At 59.0% G+C, this 16,231-nt stretch overlaps 1 protein-coding gene across 1 annotated transcript; it reads right to left on the bottom strand.

Moving 5' to 3' along the window:
- Window positions 1-67: 67 nt before the first annotated feature.
- On the bottom strand, window positions 68-16,048 carry MMS19 (MMS19 homolog, cytosolic iron-sulfur assembly component). The gene is made up of 31 exons (XM_037399977.1): window positions 15,905-16,048; window positions 11,955-12,003; window positions 11,066-11,166; window positions 9,366-9,451; window positions 8,885-8,959; window positions 8,232-8,301; window positions 7,916-8,044; window positions 7,653-7,714; window positions 7,304-7,390; window positions 6,925-6,999; window positions 6,569-6,646; window positions 6,140-6,278; window positions 5,605-5,759; window positions 5,318-5,396; window positions 4,963-5,088; window positions 4,577-4,658; window positions 4,119-4,216; window positions 3,394-3,534; window positions 3,003-3,158; window positions 2,659-2,758; window positions 2,390-2,492; window positions 2,204-2,278; window positions 1,945-2,071; window positions 1,759-1,859; window positions 1,633-1,689; window positions 1,336-1,522; window positions 1,135-1,217; window positions 873-1,037; window positions 732-791; window positions 508-608; window positions 68-434 (listed from the first exon to the last, which is right to left on the bottom strand). Exons 1-31 carry the CDS (start codon window positions 15,999-16,001, stop codon window positions 407-409), a joined length of 3,072 nt encoding a protein of 1,023 aa, XP_037255874.1. The 5' UTR covers window positions 16,002-16,048; the 3' UTR covers window positions 68-406.
- Between the last annotated feature and the right edge of the window lie 183 nt (window positions 16,049-16,231).

Here is a 16,231-nt window from a genome sequence, read left to right as displayed (position 1 = left end):
TAGCTACTCAACATATGCAAGGGCACTGGGGTCGCAGCCTGAGCAGCACAGGGACCCTCCCACAGCATTACCAAAACAGATAGATTTATTCCTCTGGCACAGGGGTTGCCACACACCATACATGTGTGCACAGGCCTGCCCTCTCTATTCACACGTGGCGAGTCTGTCCGTCACTGTCCCTTGCTGCAGCAGAGGCTGACAAGCCACGAGCAGTACAGCTCCTTCCGCTCTGTGGGTGTTGGGAAGGTGCCGCTTTGAGGGGTGCTGTCTGCTGGCCTCAAGCTCCAGCCCCAGCGGTCGGGGCAGTACTGGGCTTCGAGGGTCCGTGGCATCAGTCGGATGGCTTGGTGGGTTAGCAGGGGCCCGGTCAGATTGTCAGTCAGCACAGGGAGGTGATGTGGGGTGCTCACCTGCCCGGACTCCCCAGCAAGAACCTGTGGGGACAGAGGTGGTACCATCAGCCATGTCCCCAAACACCAGCAACCCCAGCGGCTGGCAACCACTCACCATTCCCCCCGTGCTGCCACTGCCTCCTTCCGTACCAGCCTCTTCTTGTCATCCAAAGGCTTGGCCAGCGCCCGAATAACTCGGGCCTTGTATGGGAGCAGCTGTAGGACAGAATGGGCTCTTACAGTGAGAGAGCTGGGTGCTGGCTGCCCCCAAGGAGGAGGTTTGGGACCCCCTTGCCCCTTTACATCCAGGAGGCAGCAGACTGCTGCGGGAGCACTTACCACTGTTGTGGGCAAGCTGGTAAGTGCATGGGCACAGCGCAGGGCGGCAATGCGGACAGCCTGGAACAGACAGGGGTGAGGGCAGCAGAGAGCGCAGGGGCATAGGAGAGGAGTGTGGGGTGAAGGAGGGGGTGCACGCACCATGGTGGGGCTGGAGGTGAGGCTGAGGAACTTGGTGACCAGTGTATCAATGTGCAGGCTCATGATCTGGGGAGCTTCGAGCAGCAGCGGCTGGAGGCAGCTCAGCGTGGAGAGCTGCACCACGTGGTCCGAGCAGGACAAGGCCTCAAGCAGGAGGGAAAGCAGCTGCAGGTGGGGAGGACACAGGAGACATCATGAGTAACTCCCACCCATGTGCTCTGCACTGCCACAGTCCCGCCCCGCTGCCAAGGCTGGGTCTCACCGTGGGTAGCTCCGTCACCAGCACAGGTTTGGGGAGGTGGTTGAGCACATGGGACAGGCCCTTCAGGTAATTGGCCTTCACGTCTGTGGAGAGCAGAGATGGTTGCAGGCAGGCAGAGGAAGAAGGGGACGCCAGCTCGAGTCCCCTGGGTAAGGGGTCACAGGGCGGCAAGGCTGGGCTGGGCTGGGGGCGGCCGCTCACCAGGGCCAGCCTTGTAGAAGCCCTGCACCAGCTTGGGGACGTTGTCAGTGAAGAAGCGCTGGCGGAACATGATGCGCACGTCTGCGTGGCAGCCCTTGTGCAGCACATCTGGGGACTTGGCCATGAGCAGGGAGAAGCCGTCAGCCACGGCAGGGCCCAGCTCCGCATCACCCAGCAGGCCCAGCAGCTGCGAGGGAGAGAGCTCCGAGACAAGGCGCTCGGCCACTGGGGTTCCCAGCCGGCCGCACGGGGAGCAGGCATGCTCCTCCAGCATCACCCAGCCCCACCACTGCCTACCTTGTCCGTCAGGTGGGAACTCAGGGGGTGATAGCGCAGCACCAGGGCTTTGGTGACCTGTGCAGGCAGAGCAGAGTTAGCACCAAGCCGGCCCCCCAGCTCTCCCACATCCAGGGTGGGCCTTACCCAGAGCAGCAGTGTGAGTGCCTGCGTTCGGCGGGGCCCTTCTGCAAGGCTGGGCTCCATCCTGTTCACTGCAAGCTGCAAGATCTCATCCAGCTGCTGCCCTGGGGACACAGAAGGGACAGGCTGAGCTACTCCCCTGCCAGCAGTAGGCAAGGACCCGTGTTGTCCTGCCCAGCTCCCTCTTACCTGCCGGGTGCTTGTTCACCAGCCCTGCAAAGCACTTGGCAGCTGTGGTAGCTGTGAAGGGGCAGTTGCAGGAGCAGCTCAGCGCCAGCAGCTCCCGGAGCAGACGTTCCTGCTGAGGAATAGCCACCTGGAAGAGACACGGTGTGTGTTACAGGCCGGGGCCACAGACACTCCCTTCTGCCCATGGAGCTTGCTGTGGGCCCAGGTCAGAGGGTGCTCAGTCAGGGCCCCTTCTCCACTCTGTTCCCCACCAACTTACATTGCGGGGCAAGGAGCAGACAAGGGCCATGAGGAGGGCAACCAGGCGTCTCTGTGCCTCCAAGCACTCCCCGTCCTGCAGGGGAGTAACAACACCCACGTCATTACGGTCCTTGCTGCCAGCCTGTGCCAACATCCTCATCCCCTGGCCCTGCTCCAGCACCCCAGCCCCAACCACCCAACACACCTCAAAGGGCTGGAAGGAGCAGGGAAAACTGTTCTGGGGCAGGAAGGAGACCTCTCCATCCAAGAAGAGGGGCACCACATGAGACACGCTCTGGGCAGCCAGCCTAGAGAAAGCAGACATTGCAATGTGCTGCTCTGGGAGGGCCACCAGAGAGCTCCTGGGTGCCTCCCGGCAGGCGAACAGTTGCCGTCTACAGATAGCAGCAGGGGGAATGCAGCCGGCCCCCTCCCCACAATGCAGTGTCCGGTGTGTCCCCCAGCATCACTCACTCAGGGCTCAGGTGAGTGGTAGCAGCGCTGATGACTGGGACCATGGCAGCCAGCACCTCTTCCTCCAGCAGCGCCTTGCCCAGCAGCGAGTGGGTGCTCTCTGCATGCAGCAGGAGGAAAGGGACATGCTGCAGCCCACTGCCCAGGGGGATGAGGCAGACACAGGCCCCTGGCCCACACCAGCCCTGACGCAGGGCTGCTCTGCCTCTGGCAGGCAGCAGTGGGCACGCAGTGTTGGCAGTTGCCGGAGGGCAGCAGCAGCAGCACTGGCTGCAAGGTCAGGGACCCCCCAGAGAGCCAGGGAGCTGCCTGCTCTCCCTCTTCTGCTCCAGCCCCACACCTACCTTGCATGGCAGCCTGCACAGCCATGGCCAGCAGGCAGGGCACCACCGTCTGGTGGTAGTACCAGCAGCCTTCCGCGTCCTGCTGGCACTGCAGGGCCACACGGTGCAGGCTCTGGCACACAGACACAATGTCTTGAGCGTTCCCGGCCTCGCTCCCTGCAGGACACGATGATCACCATCTTATCAAACAGCTGCAGCACCCACCCCTCTGATCTGTGCCGGTATCCCAGGGCAGTGCAGCCCTCCCTAGTCCCCCTCCACCAGTGGGATTCAGAGCCCAGCCCTGGGCTCCTCCCATCACTGCCATCCCACCCTCCCAGCCACCGCTGGCAATGGAGGCAGCTCCTGCCCAGATGCGCTCTAGAGAGCTGCCCGCTGCAGGCTGCATTACCTTTGTGCACCTTCCAGAGATGCTGCAGCAGGACAGGGACAGTCTCCCTCACAATGCTGGTGTGGGTGGACACAGCTGCCAGGGCCTGCAGGCAGCGCTGCCGCAGGGAGCGGTGGTCACAGGAGCTCTCCTGCTCCCGCTCTGAAGAGGAAACACACCTCAGAGGAGTGCTGGGGTGATCCCAGGGCCCCTCGCTCCAGGGCATTCAGGGCCCAGACCCTGCCAGGGTGGACGGGGTGAAGCAGCACAGCAGAACTAGCCCGTGCCAGGCCCAAGGCCAGGGGTCCTCAAACTACGGCCCGCGGGCCGGATACAGCCCCCCAAGGTCCTCAATCCGGCCCCCCGTATTTACAGACCCCCCTGCCCCGCCCCCGCCGGGGGTTGGGGGGGGAAACCAAGCAGCCGCAGATGACTGCCTGCCACTTCATCTGTGTGCCGGCCCCCTGGTTAAAAAGTTTGAGGACCCCTGCCCAAAGCACTCTGCCTGCCCTGTGGCTGAGCAGCTCCTCCCCACCAGGGTGATCCTGGCCACACAGGCTGGTTGCCAGCAGCAGGCACGGCCTTCCCTGTGCCAGTACCACAGTGTCTGTGCTAGGAATTCCCCAAGGAGAGCCACCAACCTACATCATCTGGCACAGCCCCACTGCCCGGCAGGAACCAAATGGCGGTGGACAGGCTTCAACCAAAACCAGAGGTCACTCCCTTCCTAAGGCTGCCAGCCCTACCTGACTGCAGCTCCTCTTCAAGCCTGGGTACCATGCGTCCAGAGAAAACCTTTGGGTAGACAGGAGCCAGAGATCCAGCTGCCTCCATCGCTGCTTCGCTGCCAGGGTGGGAAGAGATTAGGATGGGTGATGTGAGCACTGCAAACCTGGAGCTGCTTGTACACCAGCTGCACAGATCTGGGCTAAAAGGTGCCTCCAGGAACCAATTTCCCAGCAATCTCCCTTTTTCACCTTACTGGCAGGCAGAGCAGACCCCTCTACTTCGACAGGCCCAGACTTTCTCATCTCCAGTCCCTAAGTCATCTGGTTTATCCCTTTGCTCTTACACCCACGTGGTCTTATAGCTCAGAAAGTTCCTGCGCTATTCCCAAGACTACAGCCCCTCTGTGTAGCAAATCCAGGCTTTGTTCCTCTCCCCAGAATGTGAATGACTGCAGTGGTGCCAACCCACCCCTTACCTGCTCTGGGAATCCTCCTCACGCAGAGCAAGATGGATGAGGTGATCCACAACCAGCTCCAGGTCAGAGGGAGACAGGAAGCCTGGAACAAAGCCATAAAGGAAACTTGCCCGTGGCCAAAGGCAAAGATGCCCGTGTTCTGGCCAGCGTCCTTCCCCCTCATCCAGGCTAGCAGCAACACACCAGCATGCCAGAGACACAAGATGCCCAGCACAAACAGACAAGAAAGAGAGACCAAGCGTCCCTGGATCTCACGGCCCGGGTAGAAAATGCTGCCAGCGCTCCTGTGCACCTACAGGCAGCAGGCAAGGACAGCCCAGCAGCCACGCGGCACCAGAACAGGGCGACACCTCCCTCTGCCTCCCCAAGGGAAACAAGGCACCAACCTTGCAGGGAGCCCAGGACAGTCAGTGCCCTGATCCCAACCAGTTGCAGCTGCACACTGGGATCCGTTAGCGCTGAGAACACCACAGAGCAAACCAGGGCTCGGAGTGACAGCAGAGTGCTCTCATCTGGAGAGACAGAGGCATAGAGTCACTGACTACACCTGGCTGTCACTGCACAGCCACCACCACAGAACCCAACAGACCCTGGGTCCCTGGGGCATCAGCAGGGGGTCGCACATGCAGCCACCCAGGTCATTGGGCTTTCCTTCTCTGTCAGCATACATGAAGGTGAGGCCAGAGCCAGCAGCCCCCTGGGACACGGGTGCTTCTGGCCAGAGAGACCAGCCAGCCTCACCTTCTTCCACATGTCCCCACTTCTGCTGCAACTCCAGGAAGCCCAGCAGCATTTCCAAGATTGTCCTCCTCTGACTGCTCTGCAGGGACACAAAGGTGTAACCCAGATCACCGTCACTGCTGGGACACAGCTATGCCTCAGCCCAGCACTGCAAGGCCACAGGGAGCCCACGGGTCCCCAACCACAGCCAGGGAAAGATGCCCACTCTGCTCCCACAGAGCCCTGCAGAGCCAGCGGGTGCACTTGGCCCTGCTGTCTGTGACCACAGAGGCCAGGGTGCCCCTCACCTGCGAGTGCTTGCTGTACTGCTCCAGCAGCAGAGGCAGGACGCTGCGGGTGACATGGTGGTAGGCGCGGAGGGAGGCACCCGCTACTGCCTGCAGGAGTTTGGCACTGGGCCACACCAGCTTCATGTCGGGCTCACACAGATGGTGCCTGCAATCTGAGATAGGCTGGGTGTCAGCTGCACCAGCAGAGCTCCTCTGCCTCGCGTGCAGGGCTGGGCTGGGACATGCTGCCAGGGCACAGCTCTGAGCTGCAGCACTGCCTCCCTAAGAGCTGCTCACCCCCACCTCCAAGTGCACAGGACAGCCTTGGATGCCCCAATTTCAGCAGAGGGAAGTAATGCAATCCTATAGGAATTTCCTACTGTGCCCCCTTCTCCTCCCTTCCCGCAGCCAGTTACCTTGGAGAAGCCAACAGTGGCTGTGAGGGCTAGAAAGAGAAGAGAGGCTTCAAAGAGAACAGGAGGGAAGATCTCTAGCTAGGAGGATGCCTGCAGGCCTGGCTGCTCAGGGCAGGGTAGTTCTCTCTGCTAGCTACCTTGCAGGATGCTGCTGAGGAAGGAATCCAGCAGATCCTCGGTGTCAGAGCTGAGCACAGAGCGGGAGAGGCAGGCAGAGAGGGCATGCAGTGCGGCCAGGCACTCCGCCTCGACCTTTTCGCTCGCTGTCTGGAACACCTGCAGGAGAGGCCGTAGGATGAGCTAAGCCCTATGCTGACCCCAAACACAGACTTCACGGTCCCAATGTGGGCTGAAGGGCTCAGGCTCCCATTTCACTTCCTATGTGCTTTGACCAGGCAGTAGGGCACATCCAAGCCCCAGGGACACATTGATAGGGCTGGCCTGTCCCCCACTTTTCAGCTGGGGGCTGCTGGGAGACATGAGGCTCGCCTGGTCTGGCTGTGAACTCCTGCTCAGCAGGAGCCCAGATGTGGCGGTGCATTTGTTAGGGGCCCTGCAGTACTCACCTCCCTGCGCAGCGAAGACCAGAGGCTGGGAAGGAATTCCTGCAGCTCCTTCTGCCCATAGATAGCACAGCAGGCAGTCTGCCAGAGGGAGCCAGGAGAAAACATCAGAGAGAAGCCAGTACCAGGAGGACATAGAGCCGTGACACTGCCCATCCTGGCAGGCTCATGCTGAACTACACAAACCACTCAAGGGACAGAAAAATAGGGAGTGATGCAGGCCAAACTAGGACCCTGGAAACTGTGGCTTTGTAGGGGAGAGTTCTCTGGCTGGCAGGGAGAGGGGCTCAGAGGTGGCTGGTGGCTGCTGCTGCCACATGCCAGCTGTGGGCGAAAGGCACTAGGGGATCCCTCCTTACCAGAGTCTGGAGGGAGTCAAGCTTGGCGCTTTGGAGGTCTGAGTCCATCTTCTCAATGAGCAGAGGGAGAAGGAACTGCAGAGAGAGGCACTTAGACTCAAGCCCAGCCTTTGCACCACCTTGTCCATGGCCCTGCAGGGCTGCAAGCTCAGCCTCTGCCAGAACTACCCTCGTAAGCAACAGGCAGCCCCTTCCCAGGGTGTCAGCATCAGCACCCTCCCCACACCCACCACCAGCGGGAGACAGAGCTGCCCTAGTGCAGGCCCCTAGTCCCAGTTGTTCCCATCCCAAGAGCCACAGCAGGAGCTGCAGCACTATGAAATGCAGCCTATACTCAGGGAACAATGGGGTGCTCAAGAACCCCCTAGGAGCTTCCTACCTCAGCAAATTGGGGCGTGGAGGTCAGTACGGCCCGGAGGCTCAGGATCAGGTCTTCTCTCTGGATGCCATGAGGGTCGTTGGGGGGCTGGAAAGGAAGCGGAGAGCAAGTCATCCACCCATCAGGAAACCTCCCAACCCAGCCGTCAGCTGAGGCTGCATCACATCTCCAGCAAGGCAGCTGGATGCCAGTCACTGCAGCCAGCATGGCACTGGTCTGTCAGCCTGAGTACCACAGCTCACAGCTCAGCACTCCCCAGCCAAGACTCTTGCCCACCCCCTCCTCCCATTCTCTGGAGGGGACCCAACCCCAGAAGGAATAGGCTATGGCATGGGGCAGACTCACTCACTGGAGTAAAATCAATGGGGAAGTAGCAGGATGTAACTTCAAACAGCTCCTCCACAAAGGGACCTGCAGGGAGAGGAGAGGGAGTAAGCAGAGATGCTAAGATACAGCAGCTATGCCTAGTACCCACGACAGGCTGGCTACGCAGCTCCTAAAGCATGTCAAGGACCACCCCAGCCCTAGTCAGACCCAAGAGCCATCCCTCCAACAGCTCAAAGAAAAGCAATATGTCTCCCAGCCAGCTCTGCACAGCAGGCACAGGCTCACCCAGGGCATAGTTCTTGGCAATGAGATCACGCACGATCTGGAAGGCCACCAACAGATTGCGGGGATCCTTCTCCCCATCCATCACCTGGATGAAGCCGAAGGTGAAGTCGGCACCCAGGCCCTTCAGCTCTGCAGAAAGAAGGAGTGTGAGTAGGTGCAGGACACCAGACCTCACCACCAAGCCATAAAATCAGCCCAGCCCTGCAGCCCTTCCAGCTCTCCTCAGGCAGAGCCACGGAGCCGCCGGAGAAGGTGAAAGCAAGCCATTTTCCCAGCGTTGACAACTCCAGAGTGGTTCTGGCATCTGCCCGCTCACCTTCCTCTCTGGTGCTCATGAAGTTGGTGATGATGCTGTAGACTGTGTGGCGGTCCAGCTGCAGGAGGGACTGGAGGGAGGAGCAGAGCAATCAGAACAAGCCTCCGCACATGGTGGCACCGCTACCCACCAGCCAAGGGCAGCCCATGCCCTTGAGAAGGGGGCAGGACCCCCAGCAGCTCAGCTGCTGCTTCCTGGCACACAGATCCCATTCAGCACATGCGAAGTGTGCACATGCCTGTGCAATGGCACCTGAACACGGCTGTGTCCATCACTGCATAAATGCACCATCACAGTCACACCAGGGCCACAAATGCTGGCCAAGGCCCTGTCAGCATCAACAATTTTAAATCAGAGGAGCATCTGGGAGCTGGGGACACTTAAACACAGCCTGAATAGAGCAAAGGAAATAATTCCCCCAGGGATGAGAGATGAGAGGACAAGGGCCAAATGGGATCTTCAGCTGTTGTCTGCCTCTCCCTCTGCAGTTAGCCATGCTGTCTCTAAGCTCTGCAGAAGCACTGCACTGCGCGGAAGGATGTGCTACACTGCACTGCTGCTGCATGTGCTCAGTTCTCGGGGCAGGAAGGCCATACCCAGTCACCCAGGGAGCAGGGAGCAGGGATAGGAGGATGGGAAATCACATTGCTCACCTGCACATGTACCTCCTGGAAGATGGCTTTGAGCACAGACACTGATAGCCCTGAGGACAGCACCTCACACATGCTCTGGGGACAGGAAAAGAAAAGCAAGAATAGAAAACCATGATGACAGCCATATAACAGAACTCCTGTCTCTCCACAGCAGCTGCCTGCAGGATCCTCTCCTACAACAGGGAGAGCTCACCACCCCCATACACAGGACAGGTCAGGACACCTATCATCTGCACTGCTCCCCAGAGTGGCCAGGGAATCCTTGCCCCAGTAGCAGCATGGGGCAGGAAACCAAGGCAATCTCCTCTGCAAGGGGCACAGCAGGAGCACAGAGGACACAGGGCTATGCCACCGGGCAGGAGCTGACAGCCCAGCCAGGCTCTGCTCAACATGCTGCTCCAGCCTGCGCTGAGGTGTTGCATGTCCCTGGCACCATTCTGGAGCACACTGCCATACCACGGGCTCAGAGGTGTGAGCTCACCAGTGCTCGGAGTCCTTGGAGCACCGAGGGGATCACAAGGTGATGATCTTGCAGACGGTTCTCATAGAACAGGACCAGATGCAGCACTGTCAGGAACAGACACACATACGCGTTAGACCCAGGAAATGCAGCTACCGGGTGCTGGCCCCAACTCTGCCAAAAGCAGCTGCCAGATTAAGAGCATGCACATCTTGCACCGGTGAACGGGACAAACTGCCACTGTTGGATGCACCCACCTGGTTCCAATGCCTTCACCCTCCCCTCATGACCAACTACATCAGACCGCAGCGGGGCAGCACCCACCTCTGGCTGCTGCACAGGTACTGGAACTACCCGAGAGGCATTTGCCCTGGCCTGTCCGGACGTGTGGGTACAGACACCAGCAGGAAAGCGGCAGATGCCTGCTCAGCCGAGGCTGGAGGATGTTGTGGGGTGGGGCACAGGGCTGGAGCCCGAGCTCTGGCTTCTCTGCACTTGGCTCCACAACACGTTCCCGACCCCTGAGTCACGGCCACGGGCGCCTGCACACCCCGGCCGTGGGGAGTGGCAGTAGGAAGCAGACTGGAAGAGCCGGCTAGCAGCATCCTGCACCCACAGCTGCTGCAGAAACTCACCCCCCCAGGAGGCAGCCTGACGCAGCACTTGAGAAATGAACTGCGTGAGGAGAAACACGGAGACAGGGCCAGCTGGGGGTGTCACAGCAGCTGCCTGTGCCTTCCAGGGAGCTGGCTCTGCCCACCCTCCTCCAGAGCTCCTGGTGACTTGGCTGTAATCCAGCTCGCTCCCCTTGCTCAGCTGCCCTGACTCTGCCAGGCATCCCTACCAAACCTCCCCACCTCCAGCTGCCCCTCCAGAGCACCCAACCCCATCACAGTCATCACACCTGACTCTAGCTACACTAGTACCTAGTCTGACCGTACTCTCTCTGCACAGCTGCTCTTGGCCCTGCCTGGAACTAGTTTAAGCCTTACAGAGAGCCAAACACCAAGAACTAAGCACCTTTTACTTCCATCCTTCCCTTCCTCCACCTCACTAGCTGGACCCCCTGCCTTGTCAGCCTGCTGGCACAGTTTCAGCTACCCAACAGCAAGGCCTCCAGGCCCACGTCAAAGTTCAGCAGCACTTACTGGCTTCCCCTGCTGCCAGCCAGTTGCTATGGGGCATTTAACACAGCCAAACCTTCTCCTTGCCTCCATGAATGGGACGACTTCAGCTCCCCGTGCTGGTCCTCCACTCCATTCTTATCCTCACACTGATCTCCCCTCCTGCCCAGGCCCCAGGGTTCCCCCAGAGTTAACCTAGGCAGGCCACAGGGCTTTGACATGACTCGCTTTGTGAAGGACGGTTTTCCTGCACTGAATCACCACCCAAGGATTTTGACATGCAGATGTATCCCCAAGGCGTCCCACGTGGTGCTGAACACACCTGGGCGTGCAACACCCACACACTGCCAGGGGCACCAGCTGCAGCTTAGGGCTTTGGTGTGTTTAGGGAATTACATTAATTGTGTGGTGAGGTTGGCAAAAAGGCTGCAACGTGAGGCCCTGTACCCTCCTTGGACTCTGATTCTTGAGAGATACATACGAAGTCATCACAGTGCTAAATCAATCCCTTTGCCAACCACAAGACAGACATTTGAGTGGCGCAGGCTTTGCCCCCAGCCTGCCAGCAGCCACTCAAGGACCCTGAGCAGCCCTTACCTTCCTTCTCCTGGAGCAGGGAGTAACACTGGAGCAGGACTTGTGACAGCAGCTGGATGCCTCGCCCGCGTGTCCGAGGATCTGTGCTCTCCAGACAAGACCTAGTCCGCGTGGGAGAAAGGCCAAGAAGCCTGTTGTGAGCAGGAACACCCAAGCAGGAAGCACATCCTAAGCAGACACACTGTAAAAACAAAGGGGTGCTGCTCTCTGGGCAGGGCAGTGGTGGCCCAACCTTGCCTGAATTGCCAGCAGGGTGGGAGTGGACTCCTCTTCCCCTGACTGTGTTGCACATGTGTACCTGGCCCCAGAGCCACGCAGCAAGAAATCCAAGTTCTCAACTTGGACCAAAAAGAAATTGCTCTTGCGTCATGTCCTGCATCTGAAACTCAGGACTACCAAGATCACAAGGGCCAAAAAAGGGCAAAGCCTCTTACAATGAGGCAAACCCAGCCCCCAGCTGGGGAGAAACGAGCCTCTCTAAGGCCCAGGTCATGACAGCTCGGAGACTGGAGCAAAAGCTGCGCCAGCCAGCTCGTGACACAGTGATGTGCAGCTGTGTGCTCTGGCAGCTCCGGCTGGGGACAGCCCCAACTGAAAGTGGTCTGTAGCTCGCTGCCTGTCACAACACCTCTCCTTGGTCCTGGGAGAGCATCAAGAGCTGCTCCAGCCTTGCTCCTTTCCCAAACAGCTCCCAAGTCCTGGGCGGGCAAAGCACCACTCAGGCCCCATGCTGTGAGCAGACAACATCCTGGCAGGCCTGCATACTGTGGTGTGTCTGAAGCCAGCTCGTCCCGGACGAGCACACTTTTCCTTGTCACTGTCCCTCCTTGCAGGAATCTCCCCTGCAAGGCTCTCATGTGATACACAACAGGTATAAGGTTTTTCTTACCCCAAAGCTTCCACAAGCTGCAGCACCGTCCAGCTTCCATCCTTCACCCCTGAAGAAAGGAGGTAAAGAGAGTGAACCAAAGAGGCTCCCAGACCGTCAGTCGGGCACAGCACTGGCGATGGGTGCCAGGAAGGGTCCTGGCACCACAGGGGGAAAGGCTGGCTGGGTGCCAACGCCTTGCTAAGCACTGAAGGAGCCATGTGCACTTAGTTGGTAGAGCTGCCTCCAGCCCCGCCTGCGAACATGTCTGGGACCGAGAGCTGCCTTGTCTGGATCAGAGCTGAGAGCAGGCAGCAAGGCGTGAACTTGCCTGCACTTTGCCTCTACCCCCGCCCCGCAGCCTGGCTGCATCCATCACTAATGCGTAGCTCCCAAGAGAAGCCTTGCTGTGCTCCGCTTTGGTGAAACACCAAAAAACACTTCTCTAATGTGAGCAAGGCAGGAGGGGACAGAAGGCAGCTTCCCAGGTGCTTCCTGGGGAGAGCTAGCCAAGCAAATAGCCCAGACACCAGTGATCACCCAACTTGCCACCCTGGCACCACCTTCACACTATGCTGAGCAAGACCTGCACAAACTCTCTCCAAGATGAAATGCAGGGAGAAAGGCAGCTTTGTGGTCAGAAGAAGACAAGGCGCTGGGACTCTTGGAGTCTATTTCCAGCTCTGACTCAGACACACCCCACCAGGTTGCCTCACTCACCTCCTGCCTCAACATTCTTGCAACTCAACTGGGGGAAAGAGTCACTCCTTGGGAGGCTTTGGTAAGGACCTGCTGCATCCTACAAGAGCCTTGGCAGAAGGGCAGGTTCTCCATTCCCACTCACCACCAATGTGACACCTTCCCAGTAGGAAAGCTCTGCGTGTGCCCCTTAGTTAGGCATGGGGTGGGAGGCGAGGGACTGCCTTACCTTAGACCCCTAACCTGTAGCTCAGGTGGGCAAGGGACATTGCTGGCAAACTAGCAGCACCCTTCACTCTCTACCCAGACAAAACAGCTTTCCTCCACAAAAAACGCACCTTCTAGTCACCGAGACTCACTGACTTTGCCCAGAAGCACTTCTGGGAACTCCAGATGGCCCTGTTCTTCTCCCTGCTCTGATGAAGTCTTGCCTACATAACTGACAGGGCACCCACCCCCTCAGAAGCCTAAAGGTTTCATCTGGGGCTTTCCCAGGCCTTGTCTCAGCTAATGTCTCCTGCTGTTGCAAGCATTTCCTGGCTCTTCCTAAGCAGTTAATTCCAGTATATTCCAGTCATGCTGTTCATCAGAGAGTGGTCTTTGGGGATGGGAGAAGGGCTGGCAGTGTTTTCTGACGGCAGGCAGCCCCGACTCCAGAGACAGGGCTTCCAATCCTGCTTGACAGAGAAGGAAGAGGGACAGAACACATAAGGGGAGCTGCAAGGAAGAAGAGGAGCCCAGCAGGCTGCAGAGTCCACAGCCATAAACAGAACAGGAGGTGCCTTGAGCAACAGCCACAAAGTGTTAGCAAAATTTACTGCAGAAGAAGCACAGAGCAACAGCAAGCAGGTGCTGTGCACCAGCATAAACCAGAGTGGACTGCCGAGAGAACTTGTCTGGCCCCTTCGTACCCTGCATCCCAACATCCTGCTCTGCAAGCTCATGAAGTCTTTGTGCCTCTGAACCACCGTGGAAGAAGTCTGAGAGAAACTCCGTGTGGTCAAGCACTCTGCCTCCTCTACACAAAGCTGCTGGTTTCCTAATCAACAGGAAAGAGCTGCAGTGCAATGATCAAACCACAATCAGCTATTGATGCTCCCCACAGCTAGTAGCCCCTTCACCTGGGGCTGAGAACTTCACTCTGTTCTCAGGGTCCCAGGGGTGCGACCAGCTTCACCTCGCATGGAGTGACCACACCAGCCCTGACCTGCAAATACAGCTTCCTGCTCACAGGCAGAGCTGTGCAGACCACAGCTTAAGCACAAGCACAGCTATAATTGGACCTGCCTCATCAACACAGCAGGCACAGCGGTGAGCCCATGAAACTTCTGCCTCCACATCTGGCAGCAGCACGTCCCCTTGAATCCCTCCCTTACCAGGAGGGGCTGCCTTCCTATTCTGGTGTTCCGGTAGTCCCAGAGGCTAAACAGAAGCAAGCCATTTACCCTTTGCTACATTATTACTTGGAATCAATCTGCTCCCTTTCCTGACATGTCTGTCCCCCTTTCACACAGTGTTCTTCTAGACGTCAATCACTTCTGCAGGCTTTCGGTTCTTGTCTCCCTCATACCCTCAAAACATGAGCACAGCATTCATGGGGAGCATGTGATGGTTTTCCCTAACAGCAGTATCCTTCTCTCCCCATCTTTTAATAAGAGTTCAGCCCCCTTCTGCCACCCATTGACCTGTGCAGCCTGAGCTGCCTGTGACAGCACCAAGACCCTTCTTCCACTTGCCAAGTTACACTCAATTTAGTACCCAGCAACACATGGGAGAAGCTCAATGCATTTCTTCCAACAATTACAAAATGGCCACAAGGTTAGACAAAACCTCCCTTTCACTCAAGGATGTATCATGCAATTTAAAACTTTCTGATGTGTGATTCTCTAAGAGGTCAGAGGGACCAAAGGACACTTGCCAGCTCCCTTGCTTGTCAAGGTAGGTTTGTCACAAGTGCTGTATGGCTGATGAGAGCTGGGGGGTGGGGAGGGCAGGCAGGGGCAGCTCTTCTGTTTGTATGTCTTCAAAGAGACAAAGCTTTCTCCAGGCACTTCTGTAATATGACCACAGATGACTCCAGCAGTTGTAAGGTTATCTTTCCCCCCGTCTATTTGAAGCATCTCAGAGGCTTTGTGCAGCTCTTTTGCAACATCTTGAATGTCACATAGTTCAGTGAATTCCTCCAAGTAACCTTGGCATTTTCTTCATTCTGTGTTACACAGACCACTGGGTGACCTTCCCATTTTGCCAGCTCATCTCATCACCAAGATATCATGGATCAGTTCACAATCCATCAGCCTTGGGAAAGGTCTGTAAGTTACTCCTCTGTGTAACGCAACCTACATAGTCCTTCTCTGCTCTCTCAGCTCCTTTCTAAAACACACTGAAGCCACTGCCTAGAAACACAAACATGCCGCCTTGTTCTTAGAAAGCCAAGTTCCTGAAGCTGCAAATTCCCTAATGTAACAAAGTCACCAAATTGCTACTCCAAGCAGAACAAATTATCCAAAGAAACCAAATGACTCAAGCCCTGCCAGGAAAGGAAGAGAAACCACAGTGAATGCAACCAGAGCCTGGGCCCCAGACGCAGAAGCCAGTGAAGCCAGTACATCGGTCATCTCCCACAGCATCTCAGCAAGACCAGGAGCTCCTTTCCCACTGGTGCCTCCTCCGCCACCCAGCCACAGCCACCCATAGCCGGTACCACCCACAGCAGCTCCCACTGCCCCCCAAACCTCCAGCGCTGGGGCCTGCCCCCTCATGCTCCGGTCAGCTCACACATCCCACACCGCACCCCTCATGCTGAAGCCCCGCTCCCTGCTCCAGGCCAGCCCCTGGCACCACCAGTGGACGCAGCACTTTCAATCCCACCGCATGCTCCAAGGCCAGCCATCTAAAACCCCGAGAGACCCCAACACCTCTGCCCTCACCCCGGCTCCCAACAGCCCCCCATCGCCCCCCAGCCACCTCTGCCTGGCCGCTGCAGCCCCTCACCGTAGCTGCTGCCCCCCTTCCATTGCCCAGCTCGCAGCCCAGGCCCTGCCCGCTGCCCCCCGCCCCGCAGCCTCACGCCCCAGCCCCACAGCCGGGCCCGGGCCCTGCCCCGCAACCCCCAGCCGGCCCCAGCCCCACGCTCACCCTCACGGCCCGCCCCGCACCCCCACGCCAGGCCGCACCGCCCCTGGCCGTGCCCACGCCCGCCCCAGGCCCGGCCCCGCCGCCGCGCCCGCGCCCACGCCCGGCCCCGCCCCGCCGCCGCGCCCGCCCGGTACCTGCCGCAACCTCGGCGGCGCGGCCGTCCTGCTGCCCGGCCACGAAGGCCTGGACGGAGGCGGCGAGCGCCGCAGCTCCCACCCCGGCCGCCGCCATGACACCCCGCGCCCCGGGCAGCGGCCACCGGCCCTCCCGCCGTGCGCATGCGCCGGGGCCCGGCGCCGCGGGGGTGACAGTCCGCGCAGGCGCACGCGGGGGGGGGCGCCCCCTCCTCACCCCTCCGGCCCGGGGCAGCGGGGGGGGGGCGGTGGTACGGCGGGGCGGAGGGGACAAAAGTGCGGCGGGAGCGGGCGCGCGCACGTGGGCGGTGCCGGTGCGGGCGGTCA

This window comes from Falco rusticolus, chromosome 9 (assembly GCF_015220075.1).
Source record: "Falco rusticolus isolate bFalRus1 chromosome 9, bFalRus1.pri, whole genome shotgun sequence".
NCBI classification, from domain to species: Eukaryota; Metazoa; Chordata; class Aves; order Falconiformes; family Falconidae; genus Falco; species Falco rusticolus.
This window is presented reverse-complemented; position numbering and strand designations above follow the sequence as displayed.